Below are 25136 nucleotides of genomic sequence, written 5' to 3'. Positions count from 1 at the left end.
GCATTACCTGCACCGCTGAGGTGGTCATCAGAAAGAAATACACCTGCAGCTGAACATACGCATTTCTATAAATAACTAACTAAGCTTTGAAATATGTGTGGTTGCTGAAAATGAAAAAGCACTCCAGGATCAGGAAACCAGAAAGCAAATAAAATGATTATTATCTTTCTTTTTTTTAAAAAAAATGAATAATTTTTTTCTTTTCAAATAAAAGGAATAATTTCTTTCTTTTTAAAAGAAGTGCCACCGAATTTTTCCGTCAGTTTTCACATGACCTGACGCCTGATTTCTGAACGTTTGTTGTTTGGCGCCAGAAGCACCCCCGCGTGTTTCAGGCGGGCAGCCGCCAGCGCCGCACTGAAGCTCCCGCCGCACACCCGCCGGGCCGGGGCCGGGCCCGGGGACCCCGCTGGCGATGCCGGCCACCGCGGAGGCCGTCGGGCCGCTGCCCCGGAGCGGGGGAGGCCGCCGAGGTGACAGGTGGGTCGGCGGGGACGGCAGGCAGCACCGCCTCAAGGAGCCGCTTTTCTCTCCGCCGCTCCCCGGCGGGCCGGGCCCCCCACCGAGGGGCCGCCTCCCCCCCTCAGCCCCGCGGCGGAGAGGCCCGGGGAACCGCGGGCAGACGGCTCCCCTCGCTGGCTTCGCCAGCCGATGCAGAAGCGGCCCGGAGCCGAGCTGAGCCCTGCAGAACCCAGCCCTATCGCGGCCCGCCCCACCACCGCGGGGCGCCTTCGTCCTCCTCCTCCGCCGCCGCCGCCGCGGTGGGGAGGGGCTCGGGCAGGCCGGTCCGCCGCGCAGCTCCCGCGGCCGGGCGGCGATCCGCAGCCGCGCCCGGCCGCGCCGCTCGGCTGGGCTCGGCTCGGCGCAGGCCAGGCAGGAAGCAGGAAGCTACCGGCGGCGGGAGGAGGAGAGGAGCGGCGGCGGGTAGGCTCGGCGGGCGGGGGGCGGCCGTGCACCTGCCGTGCCCGCGGCGGGGGCGGAGCGGGGGCGTCGCCGCCGCCGCTTCCTGCTCGTCTGGCGGCGGCCCCGCGGGGCTGCCCCGGAGCGGCGGCCGGGCGGGGGCTGTCCCGGGAGCGGCGGCCCCGGCTCTCCGCCGGAGGCACGGGGAAGGCGGCTGCAGCGCTGCCGGGGCTCAGGCGTTTGCCCCAACTGCCACCACCGCCCTCGGGTCTCTGTTTTCTTTCCTTCACCTTTTGCCGTGCTTTCCACCCCATTTTATTTCTTTGAGGCTGGGCTTGCTGTGAGACCCCCCTACCACCCCCCCAGCCGGCGGAGTCAGGCCCCGGAGCCGGGGAGCGGTGTTTTGGAGTGCCCCTGGCTGTCGTTGGTGGCAGAGGGAGTCAGCCCTTGTGTCCCTAAGGGTGCAGGCAAGGTCCCACCGAGCAGCTGGAACCCAGAGGCAGAGCCCAGCCCTGGGCTGGCATTGAACTGCCTGAAACCTTCCCGTGCGGTGGGAGCGGGGGCTCCCGGAGCCCACGGCGCCTCATACCCCTGTGAAGGGCCCACCGTGGGGAGAGGGTTGTGCTTGCCACCTTCCCCTGGCTCGGTGCCTGGGCTGGCCCCGTGGGGTGAGGGTGCGCTGGCCTAGGCCTGGCTCGACCTCTAGGCCTCCACTGGGTCATCTGGTGGTGTGGTAGCGCGTGGACTGGTACGGTTGGTGATGCAGGGTCCTGGGGCGCAGGTGTGGATTCCCTCTCTAATCACAGGGACTCTTGTCCCCTGCTGTTAAAGCAGGATTAACTCATTTTCCATGTTCCGTGTTAAATGGAAGGAATATGGCCATTCAAGGTCCAAAGCTGATGGGTTTGGCAGTTTATGGCTCAGGTGCTGAGCTGCTGGGTATTAAGCACAATATGCATTTCATCTGCACGTGTCTAAAGGCCCTTGGGGTCCTTAAGGACACCCTGATGAGGACTTGGCGTTTCCCACTGTCTCTGTGTACATGGTATTAATGTCTGCCCTCCAGGGGAACCGTGCACAACCAGGCAGGGGCCAGGCAGGAGCTTCGCTCTGTCTCTGGTGTGCAGCACAGCTGAGCCAGTGGTAAAGGCCAGTCACGAGTGACTGTATTTTCCTGAAACAGGGAGGGAGCTATGTTTCAGCCAGTGCAGCAGGAAGCCTGAAGAAGTAATACAAAGTTTGGAAGGTAAATGTGGATTCCAAGTAAGTACCAGGATATTGCGTTATACGTTGCAGTACAACAAGGAGGGAGCAAAAGTATTTGTTTTCGTTGTCAGGTAAAATAGTTGCTGAAAATGAAAGAACAGAAAACCAGTTCGAGTGACTGAATTGGAGCTTGTCCTTGGGCTTCATTAGTGAAACGGAAATATAAAGGACGTGCTGGTAAACTACCAGTTATGTGTTGTAGCCTATTAATGTCACTTTTGAAGAATAGCTTGGTTTTAAAATCTGGTTTAATCTACAGCAGGATGCAGCCTTTATAACCTGTTACCACAAGTTTTATTGCCGCAAGTTTCTTTGCTTTTGTGGGGGAAGTTTTATTTGTTTATTAAAAGCACATCAATGTCAGAGGAACTTACGGATATATGGGGACAGAGGTAAGCTGTTGATGAGTAAATGAGAACGTGGATCTCTCTGCCTGCAGTAGATAAAATGAAATCAGCTCCTGTCAAATATAGTTAGGGTGCAGTCCTCTAAATGCTGCTGAGAATCCAGTCATCTTTGCTAGGGCCTCGTGACTGGATTTATGGCCAGGATATGCTGTTGGGAGGTGGTGTGAGTGTGATCTGTGCAGCAGGTACACAGATGTGCGACCATGTGTGACCACTTAGGGTTAAAAGCTCTTTATAAGATGCATGAAATCTTTTTCTGCATACGCTAAAGCTGTTAAATAGTAACCTGCAAAACAGTTCCTTTTCTGTGATGACAATTGCCTTGTCCCGTTGTAAGAGAACCATTTAAAGAGGTTTATGGCCTCAGAGTTTTATTCTTTGCCAGCCTTTCAGTTTTTTCCCAGTAGATATGTGTGTCACCTCACTTAAAGTGTGGCCAGTTAAATAGTAGCTTAGGTGTTTGGGATAACTGCGAGAGAGGGGAGATGGGGTTTGGGACCACCCTGAAACAGATCTGATACTGCTGGCAGAAAAGTTCACTCCTCCTCTGGGTTGCCTGTGCCTGCCTCTTCTTTCCTTTCTTCTCCCACTGGAGCTATCCACAGCTCATTTCAACCAAACACGAAATTACTGACAAGCAGTTGTTGGTTTGAAATTAGAGTTCAGCTGACCTAACTGGCTAGCCATGGCTGTAAGGGGCAGTTCCCCCCTTTAGTCCCTGCCTTTATGCTCCTGCATAAAGGAGCATCCTATGTAGCAATTTCATGGCCGCAGAGTGAGTAAATATTGTCTGTTGGATCAGCTGTTTTTCAGGGCAGGTTTTCTGAGGGAACAGCCACCTGAACCATCGCTGCATGAGTACAAGGTCTGACACAGGGAGAGGCAGGGATCTGCAGCTGGGGGTGGGAGAGGGGAGGAGAGTGTAAGGTTGCACTTTCCCTAACCTCTGCAACCTCAGAGAGGAGGTAGGAAACTGATGTTGGGTGGGAATGATTATGGGGTTTGCTGATTGATTGCACAACCAGTTATCTGATTCAGGACTGGGGGAAGGAGGTGGAACATGCCAAACGAGATTAGCAAGTCAGTTCACTTTTAGGGGAGGGAGGTGTCAAGCTGAACCAGGACATTGTGGAAAAATTAAAGGTATGACAAAAACGTGTCAGTGTAAAGGAACAGACCCTTGATCTTTTGGTGGGATACTCTGTTTTGTGAAGAGATGGTAGTTTTCCTCCATTTCTGGGGAAGAGCCTGTGTGGATAGTGAACCTTTCAAGTTGCCAGCTTTGACCAAGCAGATACTGTTTGGTGTTGTCATTCAGCTGGCTAGGGAGGAGTGGTTTTGATTTCTGTAGTAAGACGGGGCAATAAAGAGGAGAGGAGAGAGGGTCACACCTTTGCCTGCCTGGTGGCAGCCTCTAAAATTTCCAGGTTCTCACAAACCCTTGGTCTTGGCAGGTGTGTTTTCTTCAAAGGAGATTTTTGCTTTAGCTCATCTCCTTTTGTTTAACCAGAAGAGCTAGTCCTGTGTCCTGCCAGCTTCCTGTCAGGAGCATGACAGTGGCTGATGCTGGCGTTAAGCCCGCTAGCTGGGCTACTACCAGCAGGATAGGGGTTATGCTGCAGACCCTGGTGCGTTATGTGGCATCCTGCTGGGGTGGCTCTGCTGTCAGGAAACAGGGAGGCTCAGCTTGCCTGCGTGAGTTGCGGTCACACCTTTTGCCTACAGTGCCTTTTGTTATTATACTCAACAGTTGGCTCAGACTTGCTGCAAGATAACAGAGCATTGTAATACGCTGTTGCAGTGCCTCTAATAAAGGGTACTGTATATATTTTCCTGTTGAGGGGCTTCAGCCCAAATTTGAAGAAACAGGAGGAACTCTACAAGATTTTAAATCAGACTGAATTGATGCTGCCACAGTCTCACTCTTCACCACATGTTACGTACACACGTGAGCCTGCCTTCTCCCTTGTGCTGGATGAGCTGGTGCAGGGAGCTCAAGTGGTGAAAAAACTTTTTTCTTTTTTTCATTCTCAAGTTTTCTGGTGATATGCAGCGCTGATACTGGGGTGGGGAAATTGGGCTGGAAGAGGGAGAGCTGGTCAAGCCTTGCTGGCGGCGTTGTTCAGCAGCACCAACTCTCAAGCTGGAGGAGTCTCTATTCTGGGCTGAAAATACTACAGTCATTTTTGAACAAATTTCAAACTCATGAGTGTCTCTGATGTGTTAAAATAGATCTTTGTAAGGTGGGGAATTGCCTATTTATAGTCTTTCTGGGACAAAGAGCAGTGTGTTTTGATGTCAGCTGGCTTTGTATCATGTTCTAAGTTCATCTTTCCCTTATGTCCCCACTGCTTTATACTGGTTGACTTTTCAAAAATAGATTATACATGATAAAATTCAGAAAAGGCTGCAATTTGTATTGGCTTAAAGGTCCCCATTGCATTTTTGATGTCTAGATGGTAATTACTTGTCTCTGAAATAGATAATTGCTGATTCAAACATTATGATTAGAAAATATTACAATAAGTCGATAAGAATATTTACTTATCAGCTTCTCTTATTTGAAGATCAGCAATTAACAAAGGCAGAGTGAAGAATTTGCTACATCGTGACTGACGGTATAAGAACAATACCTACAGGGAAATCAGCTCTGCAGCGTCTCTTCCAAGTTTCCTAACAGCCTACCATCCCACAGGTTTGGGACAATCTTTGGTAGGCATTCTGAAGAACAGATAACGTTGTCGCAAGTTTACAACTGTGTCACCTAAAATTTGATACCAGCTGTAGAGTAGATGGCTCAGCTTCCTCCTGGGATTCGCTTCATCACTTCGTTTTCAAGAGATCAGTGGTAAGTCTTGAAGTATGGTGGTGATCTTTGTTTTGGACAATGTGAGTTTGTATCTGGGGAAGATGATACTGTTGCCTTGCTCTGGTTTTGCTTTTTCATTGCTCAATATATACAGCAAGAAAATATAGTCAGTTGTATAATGAATAAATATTGCTGGCATTTAAAAAGCGAGATACTTTGTTGGAGGAACCCAGACAGGTCCTTATTAGTCAAGCATGCTAGAGAGCAAAGCCTTTTGTCCCTTTCTTTGCAAGGTATGTATTTAAAGGGATAAATTTCAGATTTTCATTTTCAACCTCTTAGGTGGGAGGAGTGCTCAAGGCCAGCTTTCTTTTCTTAACCAGAAGTGTATTTTCTCTCCCATAATTCGATGTGCAATATAGACGTGTAGTACTACAGTTTTAGTTCTTGCTACTGTAATATTAAAAAAAAACAAAACAAACCCCAAACACAAAAGAAACAACAAAACAAAACTGAAAACTCTTTTGCTTTGGGAAGACTAATCTTGGAAGTTGGATGGCATCAGTTCTTGTGCTTTCTGCGACAGAATACTGAGTCAATTGTGTGTGAATAACAAAAATAACAAATGAAAGACCAGGCACTTCCCATTTGAGTATTTTTATCACATGCTTTCTCTAGTAGAGCAGCAAGGGCAAAGTCATTTCAGTTTTATCACTTGTGAGGATGTTTTCCTCATGGGGGTGAATAACTCAACTCGTGGGATAACTTTTTGTTTTTATTGTTTCTGTGAATATGCCAGAACAATAAAACAAGACCATTGTTATGTAAAAGTTTGTAAGGCAGAAAGTGATTGAAAAAGGCTAATTAAAAGTTAGGGACCATAGCAGACAGTGTGATATCAGATCTTTGTATGTCTATATGTACTTTTATTTACAGATGTTAATTTTAAGATCAAGGCTAGAAAGAGCCAGTATATACACCCTGATCTCTGTGTATTGTGAAATGCACAAATCCACAAAACACTCTCCTCCTCAAACAACTGAAACGTGCTGCAGGTACAGAATAGAATAGATCAGATCGCTATTTTTGTTTAATGCTTGCAGTGACAGGGTGTCTGAGGTGCCCTTTTAATGCAGATGAACTGCAGGGAAAGACCGAAGGATGCCAGTGAGATACAAGGGAAAATTCCTTCCCCATCCTGAAGCTGGTTAATTATGTTCATGTGCTCCAGCTGACAGTACACAGTCAGTGTCAGTCCATCTCTAGAAATGGCTGATTTTGGTTGTTACAGAGGAAGGCAAAAGTAAACCAAAATCCTAAAACCAGTAAGGAAAGAAAGAAGTAATAACACACAGTAGCCAAACTGACAATTCACAGAGCCATTGTTTATGTCCTAATTATACTGGAAAACTGGATGAGAGAGTGAAATGTGAAATTTGATTATCAGTATGTTTAATGTTGAACTGCCTTTTAATCGACCCCAAAGGAAGGTTGTAAACAAGGCAGATCAGCTGCCAGAGCACTGCCGTGTTGTCCTGCTCATACCTGTGTGCTACCAAGCTCCCTCCCAAAGCCAGATCAGACTAGGTGTTGTAAAGCAGTGTAACTGCTAGGGTGGTTCTTCAGGCTGTTAGAGAACGTGAAAAAAGTTGTCTTCCACTATTCCAAGATTACTAATGCCGTGTGTAATGTTTTTGTGTAAGTTAGTACTAAAAGTAAATATGAATAAAATAATTTTCAAATACTCTTTTTTTTTTTTTAATATATATTATAGGTATAGAGCCTTCATTTTCTCTCTCACTTTCTTGTTGTATGCCAGCTTCCATTTATCAAGGAAACCTATTAGTATAGTTAAGGTAAGCAAGGTTGCATCCTTCTTTAAACATCCTTCTACACCTGCCAAACACGGAAGTAGTTGTATTTTTCAGTATTTCCTTTTGCGAAAGGCAGTGTTTAACGTGGAATGGTTTGAAAGGTGAAAAACTGATAAGGCTAACATGCAGTGACATTTGCTTGATAAACTTTAGTAACACCACACCCAGAATATTGCGTATACCCCTAATTGTTGGGCTTAACACTTGAAACAGCTATGCCTACATTTAATTCATGTGAATTAGTCTAGTTATAGAAATTAAGAGTTTACAGGTTTACATTCATATGTTTGAGAAAAGTTGCTAATAACTGCTGAGTCAAACATGGTAAAATTCTACTGGTGTTCACAAGACTGTTCCAAGTACTGTTGAGCGTCATAGTTGTCTGTACACCTGGGATTCTGTTTCCAGTGAAGCTGGTGGCAAAACATTATCTCATTCTAGGTTTGTTTAATCTTTGGCCTGTGTAACTTGCCAAACACAAATTAAATCCCCCAGGGCTGTATTTTTCTGTAACCGATGAGTAACAGTGGCAAAGTAGCTTGGTGTTAGGGAAGAATTTTGAAATTCTGCGGTATCAGGAACACCAATTCACTGTAGCATGTTGTTTTTACTGATGTAATTACTCGTTCATGTAATGGTGGTTTCACCCAGCAAAATACCAAGTAATAGATAATGGCTAACAATTTTACTGATTTCAGTGGGTTTGACACAGGTTCGTGCAGAACTAGAATTGTTAAATTTGTTGCTGTACAGGGGATTAACAGTCACAAGTGAATTTTCCATTTTGAAATTTCCCTTCTGTATCAGGGAGAGCTGCATAAGCATTGTGCTGCTTCACATGAAGTTGAAGTCAACTCCTACAAAGAAAATGCTGTCCAGATTCAGCCTGTCAAAAAGCCATCTAATATATCTCAGTGCGGTTGGGAGCCATTTGGTAAGGGTTGGGTTTTTTTTTTGCTGTTGGTTTTTTAATTTAGTTTTTAATTTTTTAAGTTTTTATTTTTCTTTCATAATAATGAGCTGGTATTCATAATTAGATTATTTGCCTCTTGCTATATCTTCTTCATGTGTGGAGGTGTTCAGGAGATGTGTATGGGAGGGGTGTTTTGTCTTCCATGTTCTCACTGATTTTTCCAAAGAAAGTTAAGTTGTGAATTACCTTATGATGTCTTTCCTACATAAAGTCACTTAAACAACTGACATTATTTTATCTGTTATAGCTATGAGATAGTTCCAGTAGATCAGTTTTCAGTCAGAAAATGGGATTTGTCTTTAGAATGTCTGTAAGGGGAAAAAAGGAGTGAAGAATAAAATAAATCATTATAATTGTCTGCTGTTTTAATTCAAGGTCCAGCAATCATTTACATGAAATTACTTGGTGTTTATCTAAATTGGAAGTTTTCAGAATCCTTATCTGCCAGAAAGAGTGTTTTTCTCCCCATTTTAATGGAGAACAATGGGAGACACTGTTGCAGAATAGAGTTGACAGCTTACTGAATAGCTTACGAACCTGGCCTTTCACTTAAATACAAAAAGTATTTGCCTACTAACAATTAAATTTGAATTTAATTGTATTTGAGGTTAATAGAGATTTTTAATAATTCCTTAACACTTTTGTCACTACCAAGAACGTCAGTGAAGTAGAATAGTCTATTCTGTCAATGTGCCAGTCCGCTCCAGTCCATCTAGCCATTCATTCTAATTATTCTTTAATCAGCAATTAAAAAAAAGTCCTACTCCGTTCAAAGATAGTTAAAGATCTGAGCTCTGGGCTTCCTGTGAACAAAATTCCTGGTATAAACTGCCTGTTGCAAGGTAATCTGTCTGCTGAAATTATTTAGTCCCACAGGTTTCCAGATGTATTGGGATGCAGTTAAACTTGGTTGTTGTTTCATGTCCCTGGACCAAAGGGAGACTGAGTTTGCTTGTCTAAAACACTACTTAGCTTTTTTTAATGGTCATTTGCTGTACAGAGCAGAACCCTGGCTTTTTTTTTTTTTTTTTAACAAGACTTCTATCTCTGTGCCTTACGAATAGTCGGAAGATGAAATGCAAAAAGCTTTAACCATTTAAAAATATATATTAAGCTGATTCCTTAAAAGCCTATATGATGATGGATTTTTTTAGCCATTTTGACTGTTAGGACCTCACACATTTGCCTCACATCTCTCCACTTTTAATAAAGTCTGTTAAAGTTTGGCTTTTCTTTTGTCGAAAGATCTGTAAGAAAAGAGCACCTTGTTAATACCTTGTGTTTCTTCTCTCCCAAAACGCTGTTTTGAATAAGGTGGAATTAAAAATGGCCTACCAATATTTTTCTAATTTATTACATGCGAAAGGGTCAACTGTAGAGGGAATTTCTTTGGTTAAACAAAATGTTGTGCAAAATATATGCTTAAGTCAAACTGCCTATAGAAAATTAAATGTCAGCGCGTGTTCACTAAGATTTCTTTTGTAATATGCAAAAATGGTTGGGGAGTTTTTGGTACATTTAAACTGATAATTTGTTTTGAATATTATTCTTAGATAAGAACAACTACAAACAGTTACTGGGAGCACTGGATTACTCGTTTCTGTGTGCATATGCAATTGGAATGTATTTAAGGTAAACCTCACTCTCTTGGAAATCTGCTTTATCGCTTACTGTTAATTTATGAGGCTGTACTACTTCTGAGATATTGTCCTTTCCTACTGTAAAGTTTCTGGAGAAGAGAGTGTGAACTTAGTTGCCGAGGAAAAAAGCCCACATCATCCTGAGTTGTATCATACTTGTTGGTATATAGAAGGCTTCTTACCTGTACCCATCCTGACTGCTGTGTGCAGGAATGCTTTGTGACTTGCCATCTAGCCTGTCTTTCCTTCATATGGAATATGAAGAAATATATGCTGGAATATATGTCCTCAACTTTACCAGTCTCTAGCTTGCACATGTAGACTAAACTCATTGTCAGCTTTCTCTGTAGTCACAGGACAGAAGCAGATGCCTCCTAAAAAATAATCCCAAAACCTTCTTAAAATGTGCAATATTAGCTGCTGTTTGGAGATGATTCTTTTTATTAACTAAAACTAGAACCTTCATAACTAGAATAATTAGCAAGGGAGACAAGTCTCGCTTTAAATGGCCGGAGACACGTCCCACCCTATGGGTCATTTGGAAAACAACTCTGTAAGTAAATGACTTCCAACACGCTTCAGGTGAGTATCTCCCTGAAAGGTGGTCGTGCAGATGTCAGCACTTGGAACTTAGTGAACAGGAAATGTTTGTTGTTTTTTTTCTGTCATGTGCTAAAACCTGCTCATTTGCTGCTGTGAAGGAAAACAGCAGTTACTCGTAAAGTTTCTGCTTAATGAGAATTAGACAACACAAAATACTCTTTTATTTGTGAAGGCTTGGGGTATGATTTCATTTTTAATTTTTGCCTTTCTTTTTATTTCCTTCCATATTCCAAGTGGAATAATAGGAGAACGGCTACCTATCCGGTACTATCTGACAGTTGGGATGCTTGCTAGCGGACTCTTCACTGCTATGTTTGGATTGGGTTATTTCTATAATATACATAATCTGTGGTTTTACATAATGGCCCAGGTAGGCACAATGTTACCTAGATATTCTTGAGTTTCCATGGTGCTGTTTAGTGTTGTATTGGGTTTTTTTCAGCTGCAAACAGTGATTAGTGGTTGGATGGGAGGATGTAAATGCTGGCATACATTGTTGTCGATGACAGACAGAAATGATAGAGTACATAGCCCCAGGTTTTATTTTTGAAACATGTTTTTTTAATGCAAGAAATCTTTGAAAACAAATTAAAGTGTTTCAGTCTGTCAAATCAGTGGTGAAATCTTTGCAAGCTTACATGTGGGTGAGTTTTAAAACAAATATATTTACTTATGTCCGTCTGCCAAGACCTGCGTGACTCATCCTGGCTTTCTCTGCAGGAAAACTACATTTATACTGCTAATGATGAACAGTCTCTCACATTGGTGTGGCTGAGAACAGGCAGTTTCTGTAATGAGATTAATTGTGTGGGATTTTTCAGACCATTTGTAGATTTCATCAGGTCACAGGTCCCAAGAATATTTACCATTGACCTAAAACGGAATATAGGTCAGGACCAGGATATGGTTAGCACCTCTGAGCCTTTTTGGACAGGTCTGCACCTGGCACTGCTGCTTTCTTTGTGTTACTGCAGTAGCACTTTCACCACTGGCACGTTTGCATGGCATTGTGCAAAATGGCATGCAGCGATACTAACTTGGGTACTGCAAGCTTTTATAACCCTTTCACCAAGTCATCCATTTAACCATGTCACTGCCCCAGTGCTCTTGGCTTATGTGGTTTCCACGACAGGAGCTGGCTCCTTTAGGGTTAAGCTAACTATCTCTACCAATGCCACACTGCGCGGTGTGATCAGTGAATCCTGTAATACCGCGGGTGGTCTCACACCACCAGCCTGATTGGTTTTTGTTGGGTAGAGTAAGGTTGTTCATTGCATGTTCAAATGTTCTTTGCACATGTGCATTATTGTACTGTGACCTTTATGTTAATGTGTAATTCTAGACAGGGAGCTTTTTAGGAGTTGAGATAAGTTAGGATTATGATCTGCGCAACATGGAGGCTGAAATAGTTCTGACTTCAGCCTGAATATAGTAAGTTAAGTTTCTCACTCAGTTTATTTACAGGTGTCTGTTAAGCATTTTAAAGTTAATGTTCAAAGTTATCCAGTCTCCCCTCAAGTTTTCTTTTTTTCTGCTTTGTTTGACTACAAACATGCTTTGCTGTATGTTCAAATTGAGATCAGTATTATGTTGCTGTTTGAGTGTGGGGAATTCATTTCTCTGTTCAGTTCAGTGCAATGTGATTTTTTTTTTTCATTTATTTTGTAAGCGCGCAATTGAATGATTATCTTTTGTGGTTCAAATCCTAAAAGAATTGGAGAGATGTAGGTAGAGGGAAGAATCTCTGCAGAACATTGTAACTTGTTTATTCTTGGAGAATAATGCTTTCAAACCCCCTCCTAAATTTCTAAATTCAAAGCATTTGTGTAGGCTTCCTTTTCCCAAAGCAGCACTCGGCAGGAATTGTGTAAGAAACGGACTTATTATAGGGTATGTTTATTTATTATTATTATTTTTATATACTTTCAGATAGCTAATGGGTTGGTGCAAACTACTGGCTGGCCGAGTGTCGTTACATGTATTGGCAACTGGTTTGGAAAAGGAAGGTAAATAATACGTAATCCAGAGTTTTGGAAGTACAAATCAGCACGTTCTGGGCTGTAATACTATAGTCAATTTAAATATCTTTTTTTTGCTTCAGTGTTTTTTGGGGATGAAACAAGCAGTTAGGTAGATCTTTAAGAGGCGTTTCTTTTGTTAGGCTGATTAGTTTATATATCCGTTTGAAATATTCTCTCCCATGTCACAGTGTTCTGTGGTAGCTCTTTTAGTCTGATGTTTAATTTTTCAGGTGTAATATTTCAGAATTGAATTAAGAATAATTCTTGTGAATATTAACAGTCTGAAACTACTTTTTAATAAAGGCTGTTATTACACCATTTTAATGTGGAATTTCCCATGTTTTCATTTGTGTTTCAAAGCAGTTGTCAGGGTGAACCTTTAAAAGTATCTTTTGTCTAATGTCTTTTTTCTAACACACTTACAGAAATTTGAAAATTTAATTAAAAAAGAAAATACACATGGCAGCTGATTTAATATTTCTTTTTGTCACTTTCTTTAAATCATCTTTTTTTTCCTTTAATCCTCCATAGAGATCACTCATAATGTTTGTTTTGGCATATCATACAGGAGTTTTCCATAAATTTTAGCATGCAGCTCTTGCAAATCCATTGGCTCTGATAATGGTAGATGCATGTAGCATATAGTAATGCTACTGTAGTACCATCCGTTGTAGATACATACCATTGAACAAACGTTATCGTCAATCGGTTCAAGAGAAAGACATATGAAAATTAAGTATATGCTTTCTAAATAAAATCACAGGACAGTTAAGAAGATGTAGGTTCAAACTAGTTTTCCATAGTCCCTGCAGTCTTTCTGGTGAATGTTACAAAATGCAGAGAATGATACCATCATACAATACTGAACAAAACTGATGAGTCTGTGTAAAACAATTAAGTTTATTTAGATTCTGCTTTGTGTAAAAGCAGCAGCCTTTACTTTCAAGAGGCTGCATAGTAGACTGGTAGATGGGGCTCTGGTTTGAATGTCAGTGATCTGGTTCTTGTTTCCATTTTGTTACAAATTCTGTGAAACATGAGCAGACCTCTCAAATCTTGTTTTCAGCCAAAGGAGATGATTTGGTTTAGTTCAAATTAGGTTGTTCCAGGTAAACTCCTGCTGAGGCAAGGCAGTTTTCCCATGACTTACAAGGGAAAAAAGAAATCTGCTAACTGTTGTGACTTTGGTAGGATTTTTGTCGTTTACATTAGCTGAACTGGACCTATTCTACAGCAGCTCTAATCTGGGATTTCCAGGCAGGCAGCAGTTTGATGTGTCTGTTAGCTAAGCTTGCACAGGTGTTATCTTCTACGAGTACCTAGCAAGTCCAGAATGCAATTAGAAAATACTGAATTTGCTCTACCTGTCCTGTACAGATTGTTTTCTTCTGCATGATAAATCTCACATATCCTGAAAGCATCAGATTATCGGCGCAATGTGTTTGCAAAGACATTTATTCCCAGAAGCATCAGACTTAGCATGCACATGCTACACAACATCTGCACACTTGTTTTTATAAAAGAAACTCTATCCAGAACTATGCAAGCCCTAGTGGTGCCTTTAAATGCCATTAAATGCAGGATGAGTTCTGTCGTGCACAGAGGAGTATTTAGAACACTTCTATTAATATTTAGGTGCCTTGAAATTGCCAGACGAAAGACTAGCATAAAGAGGTGGTCATGGTCAGTTAAGGAACAGTAGGTTGCAAATATTTCACTAACAGATGAACAGTAATTTTTGATACACTTTTCTCAAGATAGTAATATTTACTGTTGGAATAATAATAAATGTTTGTGGTTCTTTTTTAAACGCAGGAGAGGTTTGATCATGGGAATCTGGAATTCACACACTTCAGTGGGAAATATCTTGGGATCCTTAATTGCTGCTTATTGGGTGTCTACATGCTGGGGTCTCTCTTTCGTGATGCCTGGTGTTATCATTGCTGTGATGGGGATTGTTTGTTTCCTGTTTCTTATTGAACGTAAGTGCATTAATAGGACAGAACCGTGGAGGGCTCATTATGGGTAAAGAACACCAACTGTTCAAGCTAAATGACCCAGTGCAAAGTATATTCCTCAAGGTATGCCAATACTTAAATAAATTCTTCCCAGAACACTAGATGGAGAAGAACCTGTGTACTTCTAAAGAGTTTATTCACTCAGACTCTGGCATACCTGAGAGAGTAACACTTGAGAATTCAGTCCACTGCCCTGTCATTAGTTTCCTGTCTTTAATAATCAGTTAAGTGTATCTTAGCAGAATGTCCCACCTGGCTGTAGTGTATATTCTGTGCTACCATTCAACCCATGCCATCCATATTCTGTGCTATGAAATACAGAAGTCACCTGATAGAGCAAGTTTTGCCAATTTAAATTAGAAATTAAAAAGGAATGCCCCATCTTGTCCCAACATAGACTCAGAGATATTAGCATGAATGCTTATTTTACTGTAACTGTCCTGTTTCAAGGAGTAAAGCATTCTGCAGATATAACTAGAATGATGTAATGAGCTGGACTGCCAGAATAGGACTTAATGTGGCTATAGGATGGGAAGGGTACCATGGAGCACCCTTTTCTTTTTCTCTAAACCTACAGTTACACATTTCTACCAGGACTAGTTCTGTGTTACCTATACTGGTGGTTTATCGTTGCTAAATTACGCTTCTGGTAAGCGTTTTAAGAGATATTAGTTATGCTTGTTTTCACTACTAACTATGTGTGGTATTGTATTTCAGATCCTAAAGATATAAGTTGCTCCAGCACACCATCCAGTGTAAGTGAATGCTTTTTCTATTTTGATTTTTGCCTCCTAATACACCTGTTTATTATGATAGCTCTGGAGGTCAGAGGATCTGCGTGGCCCTTTTGTACCAGGCTATTATAACTGACCCTATACGTGAGGGAATGATATGGTCTTCTGTGCTTCACTGGTAAAGCAGTAGCTTACTTCCTATCAAAGCAATGTCAGTCAAGAGGTGAATGAGCTAAAACCATGACAGTTTGTTTTAACTAAAGTTTTGGATAGGTGATCTTGCTACAGTAAGCCAAGTAAAAACTGTTCATGGTTGTTTTTTTGAGTTTTCTTACTTCCCTCCAGTCTTCCCGGGCATCTCTAGAGCATTTTGACCTATCTCCTGCTGTTGCCTTCCTTGTTTAAGTATGGCATAATGAGGTAGCTCCCAACCATATCCCGCAAAGGGTCTCACTGAGAATCCTGTATTAGGCATTGCAGAAAGAGAAAACAGCCCTTTTGCTGACATATAGCGTCAATGAACCATGCATCTATGGGCTTGGGGATGGAAGGTGGGGTGTTCCCTTGTACAGTGGGAAGGAGAGTAGGAGCACATGGCAACGGAAAAGAGGAAGCAAGAGATTGATATGGAGCTGAGGTAAAGAGATTGGAGCAGTCAGTCTGTAATAGTGAATTTAGACACAATATAATATGGCTTTTATTTAACCAAAGTTGACATTAATGAAGTGCTGTGAAAGGAGAAATAATCTGTGCTTAGTGGTATGGGTCACATGACAAATCAATACTTCAGTATTTATGGCATCACAGAATAATTTAGGTTGGAAGAAATGGGGTCTCTGAACATTGTATGGTCCTACCCTCTGCTCATACTAGGTCTAAATTTGACATAGGATCCAATTGCTTAGGTTTTGCCTGTCAACTTTTGAAATCCTCAAGAATGCAGATGCTGTTTATACATAGATGACTTTTTCTTTTAAATATAGAGTGAGTTTTTAGACTGCATTGATCACATGTTTTATTGGCATCAAGGCAGTGGATCCTGATATTGTATGATGGCTTCAAGACCTTAAATTTTGGCAAGGTAGTGAACTTCACTAAGCTGTAAATGTACTGTCACACCCAAACTGTGGTACGTATACCGCCTGGATCACAAGGGAAAATGCAACTCTCTTGACACAGGAGTCTGAAATCCAGCATCACAGATAGAGTGCTTAAGGCATTGTTGAAGCAGGCTTGAAGTATGTGTGCGTGTGCAAATGTTTAAGCTTTCTTTGGGTTGCTGGACATTGCGTGTGTACTTCCTTGTGCCATTGTGGCAGCAAAACTCATAGCTTTTTAATTTGTTTTTAAAAGGAAAGCTTTCTTTTTAAGTATTAGTATAAGGTTGTTCAAACGCTATTTTAAAAGTAGGTTGGAAGTGGTTAAGCTCTGGTACCAAGACGTTTGCCCAATTCTTTTGAACCAAAAGTTCATAACACATTTTATGTACTCAAAATTAAGTGATGTGGAGAGCCATGTGAATGGCAGAAAGGCGTGCCTTAGAAACCTTTAGTTACTACATGAGAAGATGATTCCTTTCTTGCTTTGTGTAGCTGTGACCCAAGAGGAGGGAGGCAATCCAAATAGAACAACAGAAAAATAAAAAGCAAGGAAAGAGAACAAAAAGAAAAGCATTAGGAAGACCAGCTGTGTATAGCTTCTCATAACAGAATGTCATTTGTAGCCCAGTGTCGTTTCGGAGTGTGTTTGCAGGTTGATCTCTCTTTCATGTTCCATAGGACTCTGGTATGTGTTTGTCTCTATTGTAACCAAAACCTAAAGCAGTGTGTTGCTCCAGGCTCTTTCTCCTTTGGCTCCCAGGGGCCTGTGGAAAATCAGGTTTGACACATTTTCAACTAGTTCTGTGGAAGAATAGGAGGGGGAGGTTGGCAAAGAAGGTCTCAAGGTTTCCTATGTGTGAGGGCAAATCAGGGCTGTTCGGGAGAGTGTTGGAGGGAAGGTCCCAAAAGAATCCGACGTACGTTTTCCAATGCTAGGGGATTATACATGGAGACTGTCTGCACATGTAGGTTAACATGAACTATACCTTTTAGTTGCAAGCCTCACAGGTAGATTGTACAGGGATGGTTGCTGTTTTTTGACCGCCCCCCCATTAGTTTCAGGTAGGTGGCTTTTTACATTTTAATGCTCTCTTCTTCTTGAATAGTAACTGACGGCAATTTTTCTAGTCTGTGTTATCTCTTCTTTACCAGATAATGCTTTTTTTTTTTTTCCCCTCATATGAAATACTCCTGATAAAGCTGAATACTTCTAACGGTCTGTGGAACTCCTATTCTTAGTTTTTTACTGTGAGATAAGGTGTGCTCACAATGAACTCTCTATTTTCCATGGAATTCTTTTTCATTTCTTAAAGGTAACTTCTGTCAAGTATGAGAATATTTTAAGTGTCCCTTAGAGACTCCTAACAGGAGGTATTTTCTTCCTTAGCTTTTATGTAGTTCAGAAATGCTTTCATGAACATTTCAGCTGCTTTTATAATACCTAGAGTATAATGTTTAAAGAATTTGCTGTTAAGCTTTATGGAAGTAAATGTTTGTTATTTGTTTGAAATACACTTTTACTGGAAAGCATAACTAGAAGAGTTCTGCACAATGTGTTGCTCATATGTCTGAAGGAGCTGGTATGGGAAAAACTTGACGTTCAATATCTACTTGCTGTGATATTTTTAACAGAAATTTACTACTTTAGGAGCTTCCCCCTGCCCCCGCTTCCATTCACCACCCTTTCTCCCAGTCCCAGGAACAGGCTAGCATTTGACCTAATCATCTCTAGGACACCAGCAAGGTCACTGTTTCAGGCGCGGTCTCATTGTGTAGGGATGCATCTGACCTGCTTCCCTGGAAACCTTGCTCTCCAGAGCAAAGGACATCAATTCTTCCTTCCCTATTCCACATATTCGCATCTGCAAATCTTGTAGGAGGTTTATAAAGGTGCTTCCTGACCTGCCTTGGACCCTTCTCAGATTAAGATTCGCCATTGTCTTGGGAAGCTGTATGCCATTTGAATTGCTCAAAACCTCTCTTCAGACGTGTGTGGTCTGCAAAGTATAATGGTTTCTAAATTCTTCATGAATAGGGGTCTCGGCTTCTAGTCGCTATGGGGAGGGTGGTTTTAGAAGTTAAGGAAATTAATAAGGTAAGAGTAGAAGTTCAAGATTGCCCACAAATGCAGATGTGGTAGTGACAATGACTGTAAAGAATACTGATTGCTAATTGAAGGAAGGTTCATGTAGTAAAATGGACTGTTATTACTGGGAACAAAGAATTTCAGCCATGTTGTACAAGAGGTAGAATTTGCTGGCAGGCATAAAATACTAGCTCTCCTTTTTTGCTCAGTCATTTCAGTGAAAACCTGAACAACCTGTGTGGTTTTGCAAACGTAAATGGTTTTCCTAAGATATTAAAGAACCTGCATACTTGCTTTGCTCATAAGTCTGTAGTAGGTCACTTTGGGCAGATGTCTTGGCTAGGTGCAGGCAGTTCTGCCAGCTGGTGCCAAAAGCCTAAGCTTATTGTGGAACAATGAGGCCAGTTAAATTTAAGCACAACTAAAATAAATGCTCAACATGAGGGAAGGACTTCAGGTATATCTATATTAAGATTTATGGATCAGATTCATCTCTGTGTGTTATTACTATCTTGGATGAATTTGCTCTACTGTTTATTTGCAGCATGATTGTGAACCCAGTATTTCTACAGAATTTGTAGTGGCGAGTAATCTGATTTGACTGAGTTGTCAAGAAGCATAGACAGAGAAGCAGGCAGAGAGTCTTGAATGCGCGGTTCTTATTCTTTATTCACCACTTTCTTGGGCTGTGCTTCATTTCCTTGTATTCACCTTAGGTCTGATTTATTAATCTAAAATTTGTTTCAAAATACATATTTGAGTACAATAAAATGCTTTTAAACGCTAGCATTAATCTAATACTTTCCAAAAGGCTATACCTATGACAAGTGTAAGAGAGAAGTCAGTGTGTTTTATTAAGCGTTGGTGTGCTTTCGTAATGAAAGTTAGAGTAGATTTAATAGCATTTGAGAAATGTGATGATTTAGAACTGGTTTTATGGCTTCTCATCTTTTCTCCGTGTACCTCTATTTTTTTTCATAGGTAAACATGTTAGTTGCAGCACGTTCATACAGACCCGTCTTTATGTTCTAGGAACTTTCTTTGACCTGACTTTACATTTCCAGGAAACTTAGCTCTTTTAAACTCCTGTGGCAAAGTGCTTGTGCATTTAAAGGATACCAGCTGCAATTTTTATTTTCTGAAAAGGAGAAAGAAGTCTAAGTACAAAGTACAAAAGTACTTTTTTGTACTAAGTACAAAAAAGAAAGAAGTCTAAATCTACAGCCTCCCAGTCTAGTCGTTTTCCCCAGGAATTTCCTCCTTACCACAGTGAATCTTATTTTTGATAGTCAAATGAAAAAGCCTAATTTTCTGTAAGATAAAATCTAAAAATCTGTTTTATCAGACCCTGGGGGTTTGAGTGTTGTTTGTTTATTTTGGGGAATGCATGCCCAAAACTGCTTGCGCCTCAGGTCTCCGCTGAGCAGCAGAAATACTTCAGTTTACTCTCAAAAGTTTTTTGCCTTCTTAGAAGGATTTGGTTGATGAATGGCAGTTTGTCTAAAGAATACTGTAATACATACCTTTGTATTTTTGTTGGGGAAGAATTACCTAGTGATTCATTTTAATTCAAAATGTTCAGTGAGGATGGGCATTCTTTTTTAGTTGTGGTAGTGGGTTTTGGGGGGTTTTATCTGGGGCATGGTTTGGGGTTTTTTTTGTTGTTGTTGTTTTTTTTAATGTGTCATCCAGAGCGTGATTAGCCACTTAAACAAATATTTCATTCCTGAAGAATGCATAGTGCCTCATGTGGTCTTAGCAATAGGTTGTCCCTACCTGACTGCAGACCTACTTTGAAGCTGTATATATAATTTGGCAGTCAAACCTTAATGTCCCTGGCAAATCTTTTTAGATGAAGGATCTCAGAATAATGTTTTCTAGTGAATCCAGTTTTGGTGTGAACTGATACACTAATGCACTTGTTAATAAGTAACTATGAAAAGCAGATCCATTCAGGGCCTAATATAGCTTTTATATATATAAGCTTATATATATATATAGAAGCAACAATACAGCTTGTTGCCTGGATTTCAGTACTGAGCATGCTGGAGTTACTCAGACTCTTAATTAATCCTCCTGCCCACAAGAGCACAGTCCATTTCTGGGTTAGAAGAATATGGTGAATATAAGCTAAAGGGATAAACTTTTATCTTAAAGGGGTAGGGAACTGAAGAATCAAGGTTTTCCTGAAACAAATCAACTCCTGTCGCTGCTAGTAGGATCATCTGCTTATGAGAAAAAACTAAGTTTGCAATGTCAGTGAAAGTTCAGCAGAGGAAAAAGCAGCTGAAGACGTTAAGAATGGCATGACTGTGCTCTGAGCTCAGTATGCTGCTTCTGTGTAAAACCAGTATGAAGCTAGCCTTCAAATGTATTTGTGATTGCATTTTATGTACTTTGCCATAGGTCTGCATATGAACTTTAAAAACCAAAAATACATGGTCATTAAATTAAAGATGCTTCATTTGGGGTTTCATTACAATGCATAGACTTTGGCTGCAGAGAAATGATTCACGCTGATGTAGTCCTTAACAAAACCCCCCCTGAACTTTTGTTACTTGTTTTTTATTCTTTTTTTTTTTTCTTCAGAGTTCTAAAACCTTTCTGAATGGTACATCTCGATTCAGAATCCAGATGCCAACCTTAAATGCTAAGGAAACAAGCAAACCTCAGGTAAAGTATAACGTATTGTTGTAAAATAGTATAGAAGACTTCCTAAAGCTCACATGGAATATTTACAGTAGATTTACTATTGGTAAAGATTGTTCTTCCTTTTATTATGCTGAAATCTACTTCTATTTTCTATACACAAATGTAGCTTCAGACAAGGGAACTAAACATTATCTAACACAAATACTGCAAACCCAGCTGAATAAGGTGGCGTACTTACTCAGGTGGTCTTAACTTGTGGTCTTCATACAATTCCAGCAAAAGTAACACACTGCAAAATACTAAAAATATAGCCCTTTTGAAATCTTTAAACTACTTCTGTCATGTTTGTCACCTCCTTGCAGTCCCACTTCTCTCCCTTTTTAATGTAATAGATGGATGTACTTACAAGATTATACATGGAGACAGAGAGTTCTAAATATGAGCAATTATTCACAGAAGTCCTGGTTAAGACTTGTAACTGTAAGTGCTGGTAATTCTCACTGGAAACTGAATTCTGGATTTGCCCATTTGTGGGCAGAAAGGCATTTTGTCTTGTCATGGACATTAGCTGAAAATTTCCATTTGAAATTTTGTATTTGTATTCAGTACACTTGGCACATCATATCCTGAGAGGATAACTTTTTTTCTAACTTCTTTTCAGACTTTTACAGGAAAATAGAAACTTCCTGTTCTTTTCATCCTTTGCCCATAGGAAAATGATCAGCATTCACAGGGTGTAATAATCAGTGTTGATGAAAAGGTTTTGAAATTTTTGTTAAGGAAACACTTCACTCATAATTTTTTATCAGTCCACCTTAAACCCCCCCGACCTGAGTTTATTCGTGTTCATTTGAGCTGCCCAAGAGCAGCCTCCAGCCTGGAAACCACTTGCCAATATTATTTCACAAACAACTGGAAGATAAGGAGAGATGATACAAATATATCAGTAGATGTTTTTAGACAAGTGATGAAGACAATTAAAATATTGTCAGCAAATCAGTAAACAAATATTTCTATTCTAACTCTGCTAACTCTAATTGCACCCTCACTGTCAGCCTATGCAGTCTCCATAGCAAGTGGGCAAGGAAGATGTACCCCCTCTCACACTGCCTGGTGCTCCCTTGTGAGCAGGCAGAGAGGCAACACGGACAACAAAGCACGAGGGCACTTGCTGGCAATACCGTCAATATTCCCTTTTTTATTTTCTCCACCCTGCCAGCTGGGTTATATGTTTGTAGTGTGGAGTCCTAACAAGGCTTTAAGAAGAAATTAATTAAAAAAAAAAAATAAAATACTTGTTTATCACTGTTTGGGACCTCCCTGATTGTTTTGCCAGTGACAAAAGCTAATCTTTTTCCTGTCGAAGTGGAGCTGAGCATCTTTCCTTCCTACAGAGGTGGTGTTACAGTTATGCTGAGTTGGCCATCACAGTCAGCTTTTTTTCCCCGTACAAACAACAGATGTTTTGCATTTATGAGCTGGTCTTCTCCAAGCACACTGGAATGGCAGCTTTTACTGATTTTTCATTGACCTCTTCAATTACTGTAAAAAGACAGCAAATATTCAGGATATGCAGTGATTGAAAGCAGAATGTGTTCTTGGCTGCGTGACCTGAATACCTATGTGTGTTCATTACCACTTATATCAGGTTGGCCTATTAAAAATTACACAAAATTAAGGGATAATGAATCCTTCCCTGGAGATCAAGAGTCTGCCATACATCTAATCATGTTGTATGGCAAGCTGGCAAGGCTGAACATTATCTCTGCCAATCACAAACTGCTGGTTTTATTTATCATTTAGCTATGTGCAGTATAAAAATCCCATATTGTTGATAAACGTTTCCAGCATGAGTTGCTAAATAAGGTGTTTGGACTTTGGACACCTCCACTTCAATATTCAACCCTCTCTTAAATAGGCTTGGAGCTACCTGTTTGAGAAATGAGCAGCATTACCTCAGACAATCCTGGTTAGGGTTGCTGTGCAAATTGTGCAAGAGATATTCACTTAAGATGCTATCTAGACACATATTGCTTTTAATCCACTGGGGAACTTCACTGCTTAAGCCTTTTTTTTTCCTGTTGCATCCTTTTTCCTGTTAATAGCTGGTGGTTTGAATTGCTGCCGTTAAAATAGTTCAAATTTTGAAGTTGCTCTTGTAATTCAGAAGATAAATACTTAATGATGATGGAGTGACTTATGTGCCATAGCATAGGTCTACAGTGCCATGTCAGAGGTCTGTAGGTGTTTTTCCAGTCTTCTAGTTAATCAGGGTGCAGGGTCTCCTGTAAACCCTGCCTCCTGCCTGCCAATCCTGTGCAAATATTTTGGATGCTGCATGGTAGCTTCTAAAATTATGCTAAGTGTCTGGGCTCAGGTGCCCAGACGGTTCCCTAGTGTCTTCTCCTAAATGAAGTTCTTTAAAAACAGAATTTATTTAGAACCACTGAGTGTAAAATTGCAGAATTGAATTTGTCCAGCACTTAATTATTTTTTTGCTTTCTTCCTCCATCAGCTTACCAGATATTAATTGGAAAGTTTTCATCTTTGTAATAACTACTGGAAATGGAATGGCCTGCCATTTTATCCTCACTAACCTACAGCCAAATATATATTTGAGGTTTAATCCTTCACCGAGGCTTTATTCAAATGCACAAGAATTGGGAGAAAGAAGATAGTATGTAGAATACATCCATAGCTAGTAAAAGTACACAGCAGCTGAAAGTGAGGATAGCTACATCCTGTCCTTTTTCTAGTTGGAAGAGAAGTACTGAGGACTATTTATACCTGAAATTTCTTTTACTGTGTACAGCTGTAGGATGTAAATTTCCAGTTCTATTCTGAGAGTTTACTTCAGTGTGGTGGATGGATAAAAATAACAAGATATCCTCATGGCTAGATGGGGTGGCTCATTCTTGTTGAGTGATAACTTGCTACACAGGTATTCTTAGCAGCCAGTGGAATTATTAGAGTAAAATCCTTCCTAGGGCTAGAAAAGAACTCAGAATTCACAACTTAGAAAAGCCTGGAGTTTACCAATATTGCCTAAGTTGTGGATTGCAAGGCTCAAATGAAACAGACGTGAAAAAATAAGTGCTTGCTTAACATAAAGCACTCAGTATCCATAATTCAATTGGAAAGATGGCCTGTATTTAAATCATGATGCATTTAAATAAGATGATGTTACAGAATCTGAAAAAATGGGCTTAATATTTGTACAGAAAGAAAATAATACATGCTTTTATACAGAAATGTGTTTTAGTACTCAGTTTTAATTAGATCACGTTTATGTAGTGGGGTAAGGGAAGACTGGAAATTCTTTTACTCCATTGAATTGAAATTGTTCCACAATAGAACAGAAACTTGAGTCCATAATGGAGTGTATGCACTCAGACATAAACAAACAGGCTTGTTTTACCTGATAGCCTGTATATATTCTCTACTCTCTCTTTATACACTGTATATCCAAATCAAGAGATCTTTAAAAGCTCTAACTTTCTGTGATAAAATAATTTTTATAAATTATTTCGGAATGATTTGATTTCTTGGTATGTGTTTTGATGCATTGTGCCTTTCTTTTTCATATGGTGGTGTTGGGGGTAATTGCAGGATCCAGAGATGCAGCATTTACTTCTTGACTGTGAAAATTGCAGTGTGTCACTGAACTCCAGCACTGTAGTCACTGGGGAAAGCAGACATGGGACATCAGCTATCAGCTTCCTTGGGGCCCTGCAAATACCTGTGAGTACAAGTGCTATTCTTGCCTGTTCCTCTAAGAATGAAGTTTTGCCTCAAAATTCGTATTTCCATGAAGTTCTAGAGAGAGTGGTAGATGACGTTAACTTTGCATCACAGGCTTTGATTGGCAGCGCTGGTATATATGGGCTAAAGCAGATTCTGGTACACAAGATAAGGTGTGCCCCTCTCAGAGGAGGAGTGAAAGTAGGTACAAGAGTACTGTCATCCCCAGTAAGCAGATGGCATAAGCTCATTGGTTGCATCTTAGAAACTACAAGCATCTAGGTTCTAGCACCCATATAAGCTGCCTTTTTT

The 25136-nt window shown here is 40.8% G+C and overlaps 1 protein-coding gene across 5 annotated transcripts in view; it reads left to right on the top strand.

Moving 5' to 3' along the window:
• Positions 1-758: 758 nt before the first annotated feature.
• Positions 759-25136, top strand: part of SLC37A1 (solute carrier family 37 member 1) — a 40802-nt gene continuing 16424 nt past the window's right edge. The window contains exons 1-12 of one of the 5 annotated variants that reach the window (XM_075099243.1): positions 759-924; positions 2084-2146; positions 5269-5421; positions 7157-7238; positions 8064-8190; positions 9783-9861; positions 10707-10842; positions 12402-12478; positions 14309-14475; positions 15229-15266; positions 21021-21104; positions 24693-24824. In XM_075099243.1, the coding sequence (XP_074955344.1) occupies positions 5366-5421; positions 7157-7238; positions 8064-8190; positions 9783-9861; positions 10707-10842; positions 12402-12478; positions 14309-14475; positions 15229-15266; positions 21021-21104; positions 24693-24824 (978 nt within the window). In that variant the 5' untranslated portion in view covers positions 759-924; positions 2084-2146; positions 5269-5365. Of the gene's footprint in view, positions 925-2082; positions 2164-4330; positions 4390-5140; positions 5422-7156; positions 7239-8063; positions 8191-9782; positions 9862-10706; positions 10843-12401; positions 12479-14308; positions 14476-15228; positions 15267-21020; positions 21105-24692; positions 24825-25136 lie in introns of those variants that run through there. The other 4 variants (XM_075099210.1, XM_075099234.1, XM_075099226.1 and 1 more) reach the window with 4 other exon arrangements.

Source organism: Phalacrocorax aristotelis, chromosome 1 (assembly GCF_949628215.1).
Source record: "Phalacrocorax aristotelis chromosome 1, bGulAri2.1, whole genome shotgun sequence".
Classification (NCBI taxonomy): domain Eukaryota; kingdom Metazoa; phylum Chordata; class Aves; order Suliformes; family Phalacrocoracidae; genus Phalacrocorax; species Phalacrocorax aristotelis.
The sequence above is the reverse complement of the archived record's forward strand: the minus strand, read 5'-3'. Positions and strand labels throughout refer to the sequence as shown.